This window comes from Lolium rigidum, chromosome 3, assembly GCF_022539505.1.
Source record: "Lolium rigidum isolate FL_2022 chromosome 3, APGP_CSIRO_Lrig_0.1, whole genome shotgun sequence".
Classification (NCBI taxonomy): domain Eukaryota; kingdom Viridiplantae; phylum Streptophyta; class Magnoliopsida; order Poales; family Poaceae; genus Lolium; species Lolium rigidum.
In genome coordinates this window covers 365084026-365102148 of record NC_061510.1, presented here as the reverse complement: position 1 = coordinate 365102148, position 18123 = coordinate 365084026, and the positions used below count along the sequence as shown (strand labels likewise).

The following is an 18123-nucleotide window of genomic DNA, read 5'->3' as shown; positions in this document are numbered from 1 at the left end:
AAAGGAAAAGAAAAGGGGCAAATGGATGTAAAACAACTCAAGCAATGGAATTGGGAGTATATGGACCAGAATGTATAGGTTTAGAGGTAGCGACTCGAAACAAATAAAAAAAGGCCGCATAACTCCTTATCATGATTTATTTGAATACTCGTCATATTCAGGGATAATTTATGTGTGCGTCTAAGGCTAACAGAAAACCAACTGAAAATCTCACCTTGGTTATAGATGCTTCAAAACATCAATGAAATAGCAAACCTAGGTAGCCTACCAAACCATCTTATATTTATGAACAGGGGTTATACTTGATATTACGGCATAATGATAGGGTTCATACTTTCTACATCGGTAGGTAGAAGGATAACACATTACATGGTCTGAAAAAATAGATATCTCAAAGCAAATTGGGTGCTTCACCACTTCTTCTCTCTTTCACGCTAGCTGACATGTTGCTTGAGGTGAGATTTTGGTGCTTGCTGCAGGAGAAAAGCTCAGAATTAATGTCTTGTGTTCTGCTGAAACATTTTATTTACCTAAAGCTTACTTTAAAATTTGAACTAACAATGGACAAAGATGTGTCATGGTATAGAAGTGGCAGACAAAATAATTGATTAGCACATGATTCAAAGTCTGGTTCGCTGAAAATGTGCATCCACAGATTTAAATTTCATCCTAACTTAGATTGATATAATAGTTAATTCTGAAACAAAAGAATGAATTTATTAGAATTCTAAAAAAGAAATGGAGCGCTTATATTATGTATCCATTGCCTATCCATTATCTAAGAATCAGAAAGCAGCAGAGCCCAAAAAAAAAAACATAACATGGAGTAGAGCTGACTAAATTCCTAAATCAACAGCTCATGCTTCCAAGCAAATACAACAAATTTGAAGTCTTGGATGCAACCAGAAAATAACCACTCAATGGCGTTTCAACTTTCTTTCATCCGAAAAGAGGGAAAATATTTCTACCATTTACTGGTACTCCAAACAGTAGCCCCTTATCTAGCTAACTGAACCGGACAACAATTTAACTTATTTTACTAAAAAAGCGAGAAAAGATATATAGCAATTTTAAGTAGTAGAAGGAAATGGCGTCAAAGAAAAATCGGGCGATCCAAGATGTTTCGGAGCACTGTACTTACATGTAGTTCATTGAAAACCTCACAGAACGGTATTGTCCCCTGTGCCTGACTGCAGAGCATCAAATGACTTTGCTTTATACTCAGAACAGAGGAAAGTTTCAGGCTGAGGAATCGAATCGATAACTCTGTGCGTTGTGTATTTTTGAGTCTATATGGATGATCTGTTGCCCTGTATTTGCTCTGCGTGGCAGAAACTATAGAAGACTTGGACCTATATATTGAACCTTCAACCTTCCATAATGTTGCCCTGAAACATAGGTTAAGTTTTGAATGTATATATCGTCTATAAAAAAATAATTTCGAGACTAAATGCTCATAAACAGATGCAAATTTAGCATCCCTTGAAAATATTGCAGAAAGCCAGACACTTGAAATATAAGCGCAGTAAGTGGATGTACAGGCATGCCTGATGACCAAAAAGCATAAGTGCACATAGACTATTTTTTTCTAATATAGTAGGTATTGACAGATAAGGGGTAAATGACTGAAGTTAATTGCATGCATTGTGTTTGTGAGTGATAATAATTAAATGAAGTGTCTGAATATTTAGAAGGTACCTGCTGGTCAATGAGAATGAACTCTAGCTCGAACAAATTTTCTTGGGTCGCTTGATTCGAGCGACACACATAACGATCTTCCATTGAAATCCTCAAGGTGACAAATCCTTCACATAGGTTGTCTACATGGCTGGTCTTCAAAATCGCAGCTCCAATAGCGCAAAAGATTAAATGTAAATTAGTTAATTAAAGTGGATGCTGGCAAAAGGCACAACCTAAGCCAACTAATAGATCCAAAAAAAAAACGAACCATTAATTGATGCCAAATAATAATTATTCTCTGCATTCAGATGGAAATAGTACTACCCACGATTGTGAAAAACAGATAATTTGTGAGCAGACCTTGTGATTCAAATCAAGAGAATAATACTAAGTTACTAACTAAAACATACAAATATTTCGTAATGTATTCTTCTACAGAGGCATGTAAAACAATGTAGAACAGGCAGGTATTACTCTGTTTTACAGACCTCTGTTTTAAAGGCTATAGCGGAGCTTATGTAGAATTAATGTAGAACAGGCAGGTATTACTCGCCACTATATACTTATATAGTATTGATGCAAAAACTAAAAGATACAAATGTTTTCTAATAAATATAGGGAAATGCATAACTCAAAAAATAAATATCAAGTAGTACGCATACTATAAAAGCCACACGACCCAACTGGCAAGCGTCTTACACTCTTACCACTTAGTTTACTATACTAATAGGAGATTGGATGGGGCTCATCGATAGGAGATGCAACTTGAGAGCCAACAATGCACCGGTGCAGAGAACCCTGGTGGCCTGCAAGAAAAAACCAAGAAGTCTTCTTTACATCTAAACATGCAGCCAGCTTAATTATTCATCTAGGAGCAGTTTTTAATTCAGACATCAGATTTACAAAGAAATGACGGTACACACTATTGCCATTGGCTCAAGCAATCTAGCAAGCTGGTATATGCCAAAATGACAAATGTATAAATTATTCAGATCTAGGTATCCATGCTTTGGGCTAATGATGAAGGAAGGAGGTTAGATATTCAGAACCTTGTCATTATGCTTTCTGTTATGGTGAGAGACAGAAGGGCTATATTATACCATTAAGATTGCCTGAGATTTATCGTGTATGGACAAACAACCCGCAACATGCAAATCCTCCCCATGAGGAACATCGCTCAGTTTCATAGGCTAACACTCTAGTTAGTACATGGCAGCGAAGGTAACATGGAGAAACATCTACAAAGGGTCATGTAAAGATAAAAGAGAACCTTGTGTCTGGCATTTGACCTGCAGTGAACATGGACCTATTGCAAACGTTTTGTGGTGCCGCCTGTGGCGTTGCAGACCATAGAAGACTGTCTTTTTCTTTCTACGTCAGACATAAGCCAATTTCTCGGGCTTTTTTGATGAATTGAACGTGAGAGAAAATAGAGCAGAGAGTTGATTGGTGAGCTTATTGGTGGGCGTTACTTGCCTCTGTAGTAAGGGCAGCAATATAGTCTGTCACCTCTGCATCCTCGCCGACGTTGTCTTCTGAATCTGCTTCAAATTACTGGCCGCACACAATCTTTCTCTGATGGGTCAGCCATCATCGAGCTGTGCAATCTATTCACTGATTATTTTAAAAATACACCATGTTATGTAAGTTGTGGGGATTGGAAGGACGAAGAGCAAGTGGATTATTGTAGGCTGAAAAGGGTTCCACCGAATCTCTTACCTTTCCAAAGGTTTGTGGCTGGCACGGAGAGGACGCCGTTTGGCGGCGGAACAACAAGACAGGGTCGTCTGCTGCTGCTCCTTTGTCCTCTCCAAGGTCGTCTGCTGCTGCCCCTGGTCCCTCACAGCGGTGCTCGCCCGGATCCTCGCTGCTCCTCGTGCAGCCCGAATCTGGCAGCGGAGGCAGGGACGCACCGGCAGGCGGCTGACGTGGCTGCCAGGAGCTGTGAACGCGCGGATGTCGGTTCCGGCCGATTCCGGCCGCCAGGAAGATGCAGGAACCAAGGCGGTGAGGCACGGCCACCACTCCAATCCGGTTGTCTGCAACGCCTTAGGAAGGAGAGGGGGGTTGCAAAGCTCACTGCCTCAGGAGAGAGAGAGAGAGAGAGAGAGAGAGAGAGAGGCGTACGCCGCCGCGCGGGGAGATGATAGAGAAGGTAGACGTGGAGGCAAAGAAGAGGTTGGGGCAAAATAGATCAGCTCGATCTTTCCGCATGGAAATATGGACACCGCTTTGACCGAAATCACCAGACATGTACGTGGCAACTTTTCAGAACCAAAAAAAACTGTGCGAAGAGGATGGGATAGACACTGACACAGAAACAACAAAATGCTACACACACCCAAACTAGAAAGAAACCCAGCACTATGTGACCAAAAAGATAGGAACCAGCCAAATGTAAATTCTAAGGTGCCACCAAAACTGCACGCGAGAAAATAACAGCAGAATTCAACCACAGCTGTAGACACGTGTCAACACGGCATGGTCAGGTAAAATAGGCTCAAAATTGGCAGAAAAAAGAAGTTTGTTAGGGCACGTACAATGCAGTGATGTCAGCCTTCCCTTGAGATGCCATGTCGGATTTTTGCTTAGTTGGAGGAGAGAGAATAAAGAGAGAGAAGGTTGTCTTCCCTTAGCTAAGGGATCATCTCTTAAAAAATAAGGGAAGACTATTTCTCCATTGTATCACATATGTCTTCCCTTAGCAACAAATTTCCTACCAAAATTTAATTATTCATATTAATTGCTAGAGAAGGCTGTAAGAGATAATGCATTGTATGACTTATATCTAATGCCTTCTCTAGCTGATGTGGCGGGGTAAGGAAAGGCATGCCTTCTCTACCATTGTACATGCCCTTACCCTATAATATATAGTATTATATAATTACTCCCTCCTTCCCGTAATATAAGATGTTATTCCAACCAATATGTGGGTTAATTGTTTCTAATAACATAATATATAATGGGATGTAGGGAATATATGTCACTACACAACGACAGGATCATACATTAAGTTACTCGGCACCTACATGTGACGTGCACGCGACCGGCGGCTTTTCTCCCCCTCCCCTCTCTCAGTGAGGAACAGTAGATCGAGAGTTTTCCACCGTGAGTTGGGCCTCTCCGGTGCCCTCTCCGCCGGATTAGCCGGCCGGAGCTGGACATGGAGCAGCGCCAGAGTAGATACTAGTAGTTTTAGTGTTTGTGTATTGTCCTTTATGGCGTTTTGGAGTCGGTCGCCGGATCCCATCGGCCGGATCGGGCGCACTCTCTCGCTTCATCTTCTTCGTTGGCCTCGCTCCGGTGGCGGGAGCCGTCGCTTGCGACGAACCCGGAGCGAGACATCTCCATCAATAAGGCCGTCTTCTCCAACTACCGGAGGCTCGTCGACTTGGTGCTCTCCCGCGGCGCCGGTCGCTCACTAGTGAAGCTCGCGTCAAGCTTTCAAGGTGGAAGTTGGGCGAGCATGGCGGGTCCGGTGAAGCCTTCTTCAATAAGCGGGCTATGGTGATTCTCTTCTTTGGCTGGAGTTCCTTTGTCCTTCTTCTCCTTCCGGCCTGCCGGGGTGGCGAGGGATTGAGAGGTTCGGCATGGTGGGATTCGGTTCCGGAAGGAATCGGGGAAATCATGTGCTGCAATTCGTCGGAGTTCATCCTTGGTTGCTTTTCTGCAGCCGACCAACTCAAAGTGCCGGCGGCAGCATCTCCGAGCCTTGACGTTGTTGGTGCGTCGGGTATCCGATCAACCTCCTTGGAGGAGGCCCTTCGATGATTTCCAGCCGGCGTTCAACGCTCTCGCTGCTCCAAGTGGTTGCGTCCCCGGAGCTGCTGAGGGTGGCCGGAGTAGGAGATCGAGTTACGGTGGTGGAGTGGCTGGGCCCGATTGCTTTTCTTGTAATCTCTCGTAGGGTCCTTTTTGCAATTTGTGAGGACTGCTTTGTATTTTGCTTTTTCTTTGGATTCCTCTGTAACTTGTACCCCACCGACATGAATGAAAGCAGCTAGGCCCTTCTGGGCCTTCCCCTGTTCAAAAAAAATACATTAAGTTACTCGAATGTTGTAAGATGAGATAAAAATGCAGGCAATTTTTTTCAATGCTGTAAATCCATCATCCTGAAAAAGAGACCAAGGGCCTCACAGGGGCAAATCAATTGACATGCATGAAAAAGCTCAAGAGGCAGTGCCATCAAGCAAACAGGGTATGATATCCATGCCATAACAGATCACGCAACAAAAGTGCCCTTACTTAACATTTCACACAGAATGTTCAGCTAAAACAACTTAGATAGCTCAGAATATGTTTTAACATAGGAGTCACATGATTGGCAACTATTCCTTGCAAAGCAGCAAACTGTTCAGACAGTGCTCATTCATTCATCACAGGCTTGTTCTCGTTGGCCTTGAACCGCTGGTCCTTTGGCTTTTGCTCTTCCATTTTCCTGTCATCAATAGGGCAGGAGGGTCAAAAACAAATACAACACACATTCAGAGACTTGTAACACTTGAATTCAGCAGCCATCACGTTGGCTTCATGTTAAGCCCCAGGAAACACAACAAAAGTATTGGCTAGATTATGCTTGCACACACAATAAAGAAACAAAAGCCTTAAAATGACAGGATAGAAAACAGCAAATTTCATTCGTTAACATGCATTCCAAGGTAATAAAGCAATACCTCAGAGTTCAACAAAATAAAATGCATGTTTCAACACTGAACCATTATTTCTTTAAGTGAAAACGGGTCTTTCAGAAATGTGTTGCAACTGTTCATGAGTACCAAGTATGTTGGAGGGACCACCTAAACATAACCCAGCAAAAGATTAGGGAACACAGGCCATTTGACTGTTCAATCGTTAAGAAAAAACCCAGTTTCCTGAGTACAAGAAGGCGCTGTATCATTGTACGTGTGTAGTCATATACACTATCAATCACAAGACTATCATGTGGGTTCGTTTAGGATAGACAGCTGAAAAAGACATTTATACAACCCCTACAACATAGACAAGCTTTTTTGATCTCTCAGCAGTTTCCTCATATAACAGGCTAACAATGAAGTTATTTATGAATGGCCAGCCATTTTGAATTCCAAGAACAGAAGAAATATCTACAGGAGCACTCAATAACTCATACTTAGGGCTAGGAGACTTGCCATCTAAATTAGAACAATGTATTCATATAACACGATTACAGCAACATTATGTTTTGCAAACAGTTGTATCTGTTTTCAAGCTAATTTTGACAAGTGCTACAATCATCAAGATAATAAGTTGCCGCAACAAAACGATTGCTGTCTGCTAAGAAACATCCCAAGTTCCAGGAAACGGGTAATACAATCATCAAGATAATAAGTTGCTGCAACCAAACAAGTGCTGTATGTGCTAAGAAACACCGCAAGTTCCAGGAAAGGGTAGAAGACCTCTCCAATAACTGTAACTGAACCTCCGAGTAAAAAAAAAATCCTCAAACAACACAATTTCTCATATAGCAATCCAAGATTATTCTTCATGTTTTCAGTTATGACCAGTTTGTTTCATGCATACTAGCAATCCCCAAACACGCCTTCACTTCTCTATGGATCGACAACCTACACCACCTATACGGACCAAGCTAGTCTAGCATGTACCAATCGTCGAGACGCTTACTGAAGAAATGAACTTCGCCCCGTAATCATACCGTCTTCTATGGCAAACAAATCGGAACCTACGGCACATCTCTTGATGAGAGATCCGGCACAAATCGACAAGAAACACGGTCCCTCTAAGGGTATTCACATCGCAGTAATCAGCACGAAAGAACCGCTGGTGGAGCCGAATCGAGACGGGGTTGCGAAGGGGAATAGGGAGAGGTTACCTCTTGTCGGAGGACGGGCCGCCCTTCTGGCTGAGGAAGGAGCGGAACAGGGGGGAGTTCACGTCGTAGATCATCTTGCTTCTTCTTCTTCGCCGCCGCCGGTGTGGAGCTCGGCTAGGGTTTGTGGGAGATGGGGGCTGTCGATTTGAGGGTGGGAGGGGATTTTCTGGGTGGCTTTGTAGCTCTTGGCGAGGGGTTGTGCTGCACTGGGTCTCGGCGAGCCGTTGGATGAGAAACGTAGGTGCAGGATGGATCCCGTGCCTTTGAAATTTGCGAAAAGAACCTCGTCTAAGTCAAAGAATAACTCTCACGTCCCCTTCACATAGCTCCCAAATTGGAACAGAAAGAACTGAGGCGCAGGATAGGCATCGAGGGAATCGAGGCTCCGGTGGCGACTGGCGAACCTAGGCCTCCGCTGCGCTGCGATGTCCAACTAATTTTAGGCTCAAGCACTTCAACACGAAGTAATTCATCTACTACCTGAAACGGGAAGTGCTTTTTTTACCAGCGTACATATTTCTGAGGGCCTCCTATCTACGTATTTGTTCAGTAGTTCCACTGAAACTAATCATGGTAATTTTGGCTTAGTAGTTAGTAGTTTCATTGTATTATCTATTTGGTCTTCTCGTGTAGGTGTCAAATATATGGCATTACATTCCTACGAGTTTAACATTTTAGTGCTATGTGTCCATGGCATACTGCCATGAAGGCACCATTTGACAACAGTGTTCAGTACAACTAAATATTTTTACCTGCTATACCTTGGTTTATTAATAACATATGGGTTGTAACTCAAGTTGTGTGCTTCAATGGTAGGTTTCTCTGTGATGTCATGTCATGTGTACTTCTCTGAAAACAATTGTGACACTTTTATAAGTTAGCTTTGTACTGTTAACTTTGCAATGTCAATAACATGGATCCAAAGATGATGGAATGCCAGCTCAGTTGTAGTGCTACATCATCAGTGGAAATCCTATGAGTGACATAAGAAAATTGGAGATATGAGAACTTGGAGGAATGGGCACATGATCTATCAGCGTTTGGTGAAGGGGTACATTTTGGTGCAAAATGTTATATATTTGGCTGCTTGATGCAAATGCGCCATATCACTGATTTCATGTTTGAAGACGATCATGTGCCTACATTTCTCATCCAACGGCAATTTGTAAGTATTAAACAAACACTGAACATCGACACCGAAATTAAGTTGTAATTTCCCACCAAACAAATGTGAGTTGTGACTAATGAACAACTCTTTATAGAAAAAAAAACTAATGAACAACTGTTATGTCAACAGCAGGATTGGTATCCCTAAAAAAACATCAGGATTGATAGCAACACTCCTTTGGTGGTCATAAGGGCTCGCCTAGAGCTTGTATGGTTTGTAAAAACTCTCTTTTCTATCAATGTATCGAAACACAAAGCTTTTTGCGTTTCCACGAAAAAAAACATCATGATCGCCAAACAAGAGCATAAACCTCACGCGCTGCTTGGGTAGGACTGCTGTTTCTTAGCGTTCCATTTCCATGCCCCAGGAAAAAAAATCTATCTCTGCTACACCAGGGTAGTAACCAGTGTTTCTTTACTTTCTTAACATGAACCTCTGCCAAGGGAAGCGAAGATGCTAGATAGCTGCATCTGTATTCCGAGACAGAATTCTGATTCTACCTATAATACTACATAAAACAGGACTAAAAATACAGAATTACCAATATGATTTTGATACTAATCAGATATTGTATTCATTTTGTGCTAATTAATCACAGAAAACCAGGCTTCCTCGTGAACTGATGCTAAGTATTACTATCATAGGAATACCTTATCACAAGCTGAAAATCCGAGACTGAAAAGAAAGTGGCAGTTCTACAGTATACATGGTCAACTTCAGTACTGCAAATCAGTTCACTTATCAACTGCAGGGACAAGAGCAAAGACAAAATAATGGTATTCAACTGAATCCACTCAAGTGAGAAAATTCAATTGGTTCTTGAAATGAAAAAACCAACCTACCTCAAATCTCCTCTCTGTTGTTGTCTGTGCTTCCCCCCACCAGCAAGGTATGGCTGATGGCTCGGTACAGACACCAACAAAAATGTCCTCCTGAAGGATGTTCCGGAGACAAAACAAACTGGATACCTGAGGCTGAAACCCTGCTTGCCTATCTTGTAGTGCTGGTACCTGGAGGCCGGATCATTGGGGTACAGACATACAGTGATTAGGCTCTGAATCTAACACCACAGAGCATTCTGGACCAGCAGCAAACACAATACACCTGCAAAGTACAGCAACAACAAATCCATATCTCACAAATAACTGAAAATTTCAAATCCTTCATACCATGAACAGCGAAGATCAACTCTTGGCCTTGGAGCAGCACTGAGGTGCGAATGTAACGATGATATCAATGTGGGAACAACACCAGTTTCGATGCCAGTTAACTAATTTACCATCATTGAAAATATTAACGCATGCAAACAATGTGTGAAGCATCAACCATGCATTCACGAGTTCTGAAGATACAGCTAATTGATTCCCACTTAACAAATTAACACAGACATCTAAAAAAATTAACACAGGCATACTGTAGTACAGTAGTAGTATCAAGAATCCATCATGGAGTCATGAGTTCAGAAGATACACCGATTGATTCCCTTTAATAACAAATTAAATAGGCAAAGAATGTATCACGCTGGAGCAGGCAGGACCATTGCATCGAGGCACGAATGTAAGGTGATATCAATCCGATCACAACATCAGATACCAGCAAGCTAATTCCTCATCATTTAACGAATGCAGTCATGAGTTCAGAAACTACAACAAATTAATTCTGAAATGCAGTCATGAGTTCAGAAGATACAGCTAATTGATTCTCTTTGAATAAATTAGCACAAGTGAACTGTTGTACTATGAACAATGAGTTCAGAAACTACAACAAATTAATTCTGAAATGCAGTCATGAGTTCAGAAGATACAGCTAATTGATTCTCTTTGAATAAATTAGCACAAGTGAACTGTTGTACTATGAACAATGAGTTCAGAAGATACAGTCATGAGTTGAGAAGATCTATCTCATGAATTCAGAAGATACAGCAACCTGAATCTCAATTACCAAATTAACAGAGGCACATAAAAATGTATCATCCAATTGGCAATCCTTGATTCACCAAATCTCATATCACCAATTGGCAAGTACTGCTGTCTCATATGACAAATTAACACAGGCAAACAATGTATCAGATATGTTCAGAAGATACAAGTATACAACCAATTGATTTGCCTTAATTTACCAAATGTCATCTTATGCACAGATTCAAGAATCAATCGGCAGTTCAAGGCTTAACGGAACAGATAGATGATAGTATTACTATTCATCATCAGATAAATCCTGACGATACACAGAACAACATTGGGGCAGAAAAAGAAATTAACGAATAACTACTAAGTAGCAGAGTACGAAGAAATCGAAACAACATAGACACAACTGCAGGTGTCTAAATGATCATCGTCACACGTTTCCGGTGGTGCCCTTCATTCCTTGCGAATTACTAGTACGAATTTAGGATCTCTTGAGGCTTGTGGCGATGGGGACGATGACGATGAGGATGAGGAGGAGCAGCAGGATGATTCCGATGCAGAGACACTTTCGGCTGCCGCGCTGGTGCTCGCGTGCCTTGCCGAGCTCCTTGTTGCCGGTGTGGACGTAGTCCCTGGCGTTGTCGACGTGGGTGACGATGTCGTCGAGCTTCTCCCCCTGCGACTCGACGACGACGGCCATGTCGAGGAACACCTGGTGGAGCTCGAGCAGGCTGCGCTCGACCTCCCTCGCGGCGTCGTGTCGGTCCTGGATCTCGTGCAGCGCCGCGAGCACGGCGCCCTTGCCGTGCTCGGCGACGGCGGCGCCCATGATCTCCTCGCCCTTGCCCTCGGAGATGATGCGCTCGATGACCTCGTCCTCGGGCACCTCCCCGGTGAGCGTGTAGTAGCGGCGCTCGACGGTGTCCTTGTACTCGGCCATCATCCGCTGGCGCAGCGCCTGGAAGTCGAGCATGATGTCCTTGAGCTTCTTCCGGAGGCCGGCGGTGACGGAGGTGCGTGTGCGGTCGAGGGTGGTGCCCTCGCCGCAGCCGGCGGAGAGCCTGCGCTGCGCGGCGTTGGCGCGGTCCAGGGCCTCGATCCTGACGCGGATCTCGCGGGCGCGGCGGAGCACGGCCACGATGTCGGCGTTGACGCGGCCGCGGTGGGCGCGCAGCGCGTCGGGCTGGTGCAGCGACTTGCCCTCCTCGTTGGCCTCGTGGAGGCGGGCGAGCGCGTCGCGGATGGCGGACATCTCCTCCTTGACCACCTCGACCTCGACGAAGAAGCCCTTGAGGCGCTCGTCGGTGGCGCCGCCCGCCTCCGTGAGCTCGGTCCCGTCGCCCGCCTCCAGGTCCTTCATCGCCGCCTTCTTCAGGTCGACGTAGCTCATGAAGGACTTGGTCATGAGGTCGTTCATGGCGGCGATTCTCTCCTGTAGGGTTTGGCGGTGGTCGGAGAGGAAGCGGATGGATCTGTTTGTTGGTGTGCAGGAGGAGCGAAGTGGGGATTTGGGGCGAGATGAGAGCGGGGGTTTTAAAGGTGGAGACGGAACGGTCAACGTGGAGCGGGCGGTGGGGGGAATAGAGCCGTTGGTGTGGGATCCCGCTGCAACGGCTACAAGGAATTAAGATCTCGTCGTTACTTTTTGGGCAGTATTCTGAATTTTCTGGGCACGGGAGCTTGGGATATCTGCTCGCTTCTTAAATCAGTGGCCACTCTTTAATTTTAATTAATGCTAATCAGGGCTATTCTCTACAAAAATATGTGGCCATTAATACTGCCATAATAAATTATGCCACGACTTTCTTTTACCTTTTTTCTTTGGCATTTTTGTGACACAATTTAGCCCATCATGTGAAAATTCTTCCATAATGCTCTGTTTAAGCAATTTTGTATCCAATTTTATCCCTCTTAGGAACTTCTTGCTTCTATTAGATGGGACTCGCTTGTTCACTGGCGGTAGATCGCATGCAAGCCACCTGAATTTGCAGCTACTTTTGATGAGATGATTATTTTTTCCTTCATGCATTGAATTGAATAGCAATGCTGAATAGGATAGGATTTATCTTGAGTCGCTCGTAACGTAAGTACGAGCATTTACTTATTTATACTATTAAATACTGAAAAGGAAGATATCGTTCATCGTAATATGCTAAACAATCCTCTCCGTTGATTATTTGGTATACCCTAATTCTAATGAACAATATTTAAAACTAAATATATATAAGAATAATATGCCTATAGGTGTGGATATATCCAATTATGTGAAATTCTTCCATATTACCCTATTTTAAGCTACTTTGTATCCAATTTTTAGCCCCCTTAAGAATTTACCATCTCTATCGGATGGGATTTGCTTGTTAGGATGACATGGCACACAACCACAACGCACTACTTGAAGGTGTAAGCCACATAGGCGTCTTTGACCCAGCAAAGGGCCGGGCTGGAAAGGTTACGCTTGACCATCAGAAGCAACAGCAAGGGCGGTGGGCCCCATGCTACACTGAGGACAAAATGGCATGGAGATGCTTCGTCAACAGTCGACGTTGGCATCTTCTTATGTCGTGTCAATATGTGAATCTGCTCGTCACCCAGGCATATGTCACAATATCATGTACGGATGTCAGGTCCGCTAGGACGTTGCATCAACTTATTCACCGTGGACATGAGATCGTCTACAAGCCACCTAGAGTTATAGTTAGCTTCGACGAGATGATCAATTTTCGTGCACCGAGCCAATGCTTTCAACTGAACTACAATGCCAAATAAGATAGAATTTATATTGTAACGCGTGGAACACATACATACCGTTCTTAAAGTTGAAGAGATCACAATTTTCTTAGATTCTTGATTTTTTTAGATCAACTGGGGATTAACGAGGGTGCGACACGTGGTTCTCTAACCGGTTTGATTTTCATCTTGGATTTATTATGTATGCTTATGATATGTACCATTTGCTCTGTAGTCTAAGGCTAATATGGTGCTGACAGGTGTATGTATTTGCATTATTTCTTTCCTAGAGCCTGGATCAAGGTGGTGTTCTTTTATGTGTTGCTGGTGTGGATGTCAGCTATGGTCCTGAAAAGGTGCATCAATGTGGGGCATGCATTTGATTGTCAATGCGATCTATCCGCTGGTTATTTTGTCTATTTGTTTTTGGTTTCACACAGACCGTCGGTCGGTTTCATTATCCTCTATGTGTGGTTTTTCATTTTCTCTCTACGGTCCGTGATCGATATGGCGGTTAAAGTGGTGATGTACCCTATGTCTACTCGCATGGGTTACCTGTAAGCCTCCTTTTTCTTTTTGTCTATGGACACATACCATCTCTCTAGAGCCTTCACCTCATCTCTCCTCCCATTATTTTTCACGTCGAATCCCTTGTTGAAAGTGCATGGACCCCCATGTGTGGTTTTGGTAATTAATGACAATCCCTATGGACTAATGTTTGCATTGAGTTATATTTGTAGGTGTTGTCCATAGGCAATGATTGAACCATATGTTGGCTTCAAGGTTGCATTAAGAAGAAATTAATGAAGGATATCAAGTATCAAGTATGTCTTGAAGATGAAGATGAAGTGATCCCTCGAAGTTAACTTCAAGACATCAACATGATGAAGAATAAAGAAATGAAATGCAAGTTCAAGATGAGCCATGTCTAAGAGATCATTTGCTTGAAGCTTGCCATCCATATGGTGATCATGGATATGTGAAGATGTGCCGAAGAAAATGCTCTCCCGGCCCATGGTGGATTATGGGGGAGAAATCCACAAGACTTCATCAAGCAAGCACAATCAAGAAAGGCGTTCCATCTTGTTGTGATCAAGATCGTCTTCATCGAGCTCAAGAGGAACGCGCAAGGTTAAGGTTTGCTCTTGATAGGGTTTCTTTCTTACAGGTCTCATGGTGTAGTTGGAGACCGGTTTATAGTTTAGTTGCCGTACTATCAAGAGGGCTCTCGAGTGAGTAACTCGATCGTATCGTTCGGAGAGAGCTCAAACCTTTGCATCCTTGCATCATATTTCTTGGTTGTTATTTGGATCTTATCCATGTGGTGATTTAGAGCTTGTGGTTATTTCCATAGCAAGCTCTAGTTCATCGAAAACGGATTCCGCATGAATCACTTGTTGCATTTTCGATATTGGAGTTTTTCTCGGTTTCTCGTATTGAAAGGTTTCACCCTAAAATACATAGAAAAACCTACCCCACTTGTTCTTAAGCCTTTCACTCTTTGTGTGGTATCTCTTGTCATCTTCTTTACAACAAAATTGGTTTCACCTAAATCCGAGTTTCCTAACTCAAGTTGTTGCATTTTCCATATTGGAGGTTTTACCGGTTTGCTGTTTATAGATAGGTAAAACCTTTATCCATTTGTTTCTATCCTACCTTACTGGACTATGATGGTTCCATGCATGATCTTGTAGAGCTTTTTACTAGATTCGAAACGAGCTCAAGATCATCAAAATCGGAGTCCGGATGCAAAAGTTATTGAAGTTTTCGTGAAGCAGTTTTTTGGCCGGAAGTAGGGCGGAAGTTCCCGGCCAACTTCCGGTGAACTTCCGGAAATGACGAATCTGCACGTAGAAACTATACTGTAAGCATTCCGGGGACGCCCGACTTCACCCGGAAGTTGGCCGGTACTTCCGGGGGCAGAAGTTCCGCCCCATATGACCGGAAGTTCCGGTTTTGACGAGTTTTGTGCATAACGGGCAGATTTCTCTTGCCCTATTTAAGGGGGTCTTCTTCCCCAAAGTTCCCCATCCGTTTGAGCTCGTTTTTGCCCCCATTGTTGACCTTCTTTGAGCTTGCTATCTCCCTCTCCCTCCCATGAATCTTGCATCTATTTGAGAGAAAGATAGAGGAGATCTAGATCTACATCTTCACCAATCAAATCCCTCTCTTTGTGAGGGGAATCCACTAGATCTAGATCTTGGAGAAATTTTGTGTTCCTCCTCCTCTTTGTTCTTCCTCTCTTATTCCCCCAATAGCTTTTGTAGCTTTGTTGGAATTTGAGAGAGAAGGACTTGAGCATCTTTGTGGTGTTCTTGCCATTGCATTTGGTGCATCGGTTTGAGTTCTCCACGGTGATTCGTGGAAGTGAAAGCAAGAAAGTTGTTACTCTTGGGTTCTTGGAACCCTAGACGGATTTGGAGGCCTTTGTGACGATTTCTTGGGAGCCTCCAATTAAGTTGTGGATGCGTGCCCCAAGCTTTGTGTAAGGCCCGGTTTCCGCCTCGAAGGAAATCCCTTAGTGGAACCGTGACCTAGGCCTTTGTGGCGAGGGTCACCGGAGATTTAGGTGAGGCGCCTTCGTGGCGTTCGGTGTGTGGTGTGAGTACCGCATCTTGGGGTGAGGCCTTTGTGGCGTTGGTGTGCATCGAGCAACCACACCTCAAGGTGAGCCTCTTGTGGCGTTCGGGAGCACTAAGCCACCGCACCTCTCCACCGGAGATTAGCACTCGCAAGAGTGTGAACTCCGGGATAAATCATCGTCTCCCGCGTGCCTCGGTTATCTCTATACCCGAGCTCTTTACTTATGCACTTTACCTTGTGATAGCCATCGTGCTTGAAGTTATATATATCTTGCTATCACATACTTGCTTGTATTGCTTAGCATAAGTTGTTGGTGCACATAGAGGAACCATTGCTTAGAATAAGTTGTTGGTGCACATAGGTGAACCATAGTATATAGGCTTTGGGCTTGACAAAGTAAACGCTAGTTTTATTCCGCATTTGTTAATCCCATCTCGTAAAAGTTTTAAATCGCCTATTCACGCCCCCCTCTAGGCGACATCTGTGTCCTTTCACTTGTCCAAGCTCCCATGGTTGTCGTCCTTTTTATTCTTCTTCACCCCCGCCTACAAATTCTTTCAGTACCGCCGGTTCCTACCACATCGGCCTCGTTTCCGATGTTGGCTAGTTCATCGTCTCGGCCATACATGTCTAGCCGTCCCTGCGCTTCCCATGCTGGCGATTTCCCGATGGGGTGGACAACCTCGACAGGCAACACTCTGGCCTCCCACCCCCCTCTTCATCTCTCTCGGGTGGGAGCCGAGGCACGGTGAGGCCTCATTCCCCCACCAAATCCTCACTGGCCTCTGCCTGCATGATTCTTTCCTACCTCGGGCTCTTCCTGTGCTTGACCGGTTGTCACCACGAGCTGAGAGGAGGCGACATATTTAAGTGGAGTTGCTCAAGATCGGATGTCGATGGAGTTCCGGTGCCGCGAGGATCAAGGATTTTGAGAGCGACATGGAGATCCTATTGCCAGCAAGAATTTATCCCCGTCGCTGAGAGCAATTATGACCCATATTTAAGTTTACAAAATATTCATACATCCACTCATCTAATGCTCTATCTAACTACAACTATGCCTATTTTGCATAATTAATAGTTCTCATTCATTTTCATATGAGAATTGCACAACTACTAGTTTTAGAATTTTATTAATTTTCCTTGTTTTTTACTTGTGTGTAGGTGTTTTTTGATGAGCAACTTGTGTGTAGGTGTTATGGATGATTATGGATAAAGCAAGGCAAGAGGATCTGAGAAAGGGAAATATGGAAAAGTTGTCGGCACCATACTTAGCCATATGAGGCGTAAGTTGTATTTTTTCATCATCTCATATTAAAGATCTAAGACCATGGTGTTGTATCTCTCTTCCATACGAGTCCAATAAGCCGTAGAACACCCAAATCGGAGTTCGTATGAAGAAGTGGTGGCTAAAATACGAAACTACACCATACGTCTTAACGATCGTCGGTGCGAGCGCGGTTGATCGTACCGCCCGCCTATAACTTTTTTCTTCACATAATTAGCCCCCTTTGTTCCTGTATATTTCTTAGGTTAAATGCAACGAATGAGGGGCTATTGGGGCCCCTCTTATGCCTATATAAAAAGGTGAGGATTCAATGGAGAAGGCATCCTCTCCACAAAGACATCCACGGGGGAGCCCTACAACCGTGCTGCCTCCATAGCCGCCACAGTTCCATCAAGATATAGATCTCCATCAACACCTTCACATTGTTCAAGCAAGAAGAGGAAGATAAGGAGGCCATCACCACCACCACGCACCGGGCGCTGGCTTCATCATCATCTCCATCACGCCTCCATCTCTCTCTCTCACTTGTATTTGGTATTTGTAGGATTGAACATGATGCTAACCTCAATTATCTTTTGTGTTATTATTCATCTATGTTTGAGTGATTGATTCGGTTCTAGTATGAGGTATGATCTAGTATGCATCCCTAAACTTTGTGGCTTTATCTTTTATATTACTCTCTCTTCTGCTAATAAGCAGAAGGAGATAGATGAGTTCGTGTGATCCTTTGATCCAGAGTGTATTATTGACTTGCGAGAGTGACAACAACGTGAGGTTTATGTAGTACACACATGTGACAACCCGAAATCATTGGGGATTGTTTATTTATCTAAAGAAGTATCTAATGTAATTCCAACAAATGGCTATATAGTTGCCTATCTAGTACTAGAGACACCCAAAACCTAGACTCGCCTTTACT

The 18123-nt window shown here is 43.7% G+C and overlaps 2 protein-coding genes and 1 long non-coding RNA gene across 4 annotated transcripts; all 3 read right to left on the bottom strand.

The window, feature by feature from the left end:
- Positions 1–213: 213 nt before the first annotated feature.
- On the bottom strand, positions 214–2489 carry LOC124704217. Of its 2 annotated transcripts, XR_007003507.1 has the most exons (4): positions 2388–2489; positions 1699–1847; positions 1138–1388; positions 216–473 (listed from the first exon to the last, which is right to left on the bottom strand). It is a non-coding gene; the product is annotated as an uncharacterized LOC124704217 (long non-coding RNA). The 2 variants fall into 2 exon arrangements; XR_007003508.1 differs by having other exon boundaries at positions 214–473; positions 1142–1388; positions 1699–2475.
- Positions 2490–5865: 3376 nt separating this feature from the next.
- LOC124704216 (wound-induced basic protein-like) lies at positions 5866–7680 on the bottom strand. Its single transcript, XM_047236456.1, has 2 exons — positions 7529–7680; positions 5866–6118 (listed from the first exon to the last, which is right to left on the bottom strand). Exons 1-2 carry the CDS (start codon positions 7600–7602, stop codon positions 6046–6048), a joined length of 147 nt encoding a protein of 48 aa, XP_047092412.1. The 5' UTR covers positions 7603–7680; the 3' UTR covers positions 5866–6045.
- A 3404-nt stretch (positions 7681–11084) lies between these two features.
- On the bottom strand, positions 11085–12020 carry LOC124704214 (syntaxin-related protein KNOLLE-like). The gene has a single exon (XM_047236454.1). The coding sequence runs from the start codon at positions 12018–12020 to the stop codon at positions 11085–11087; it is 936 nt and encodes a 311-aa protein (XP_047092410.1).
- Positions 12021–18123: the final 6103 nt, after the last annotated feature.

Bases quoted from the DNA above. Each gene is read 5' to 3' on its own strand.
- LOC124704216 (XM_047236456.1), bottom strand. From the start codon at position 7,602: ATGATCTACGACGTGAACTCCCCCCTGTTCCGCTCCTTCCTCAGCCAG. The intron at 6,119-7,528 runs GTAACCTCTCCC...TATTGATGACAG, and splicing joins GGCCCGTCCTCCGACAAGAG to GAAAATGGAAGAGCAAAAGC.
- LOC124704214 (XM_047236454.1), bottom strand. From the start codon at position 12,020: ATGAACGACCTCATGACCAAGTCCTTCATGAGCTACGTCGACCTGAAG.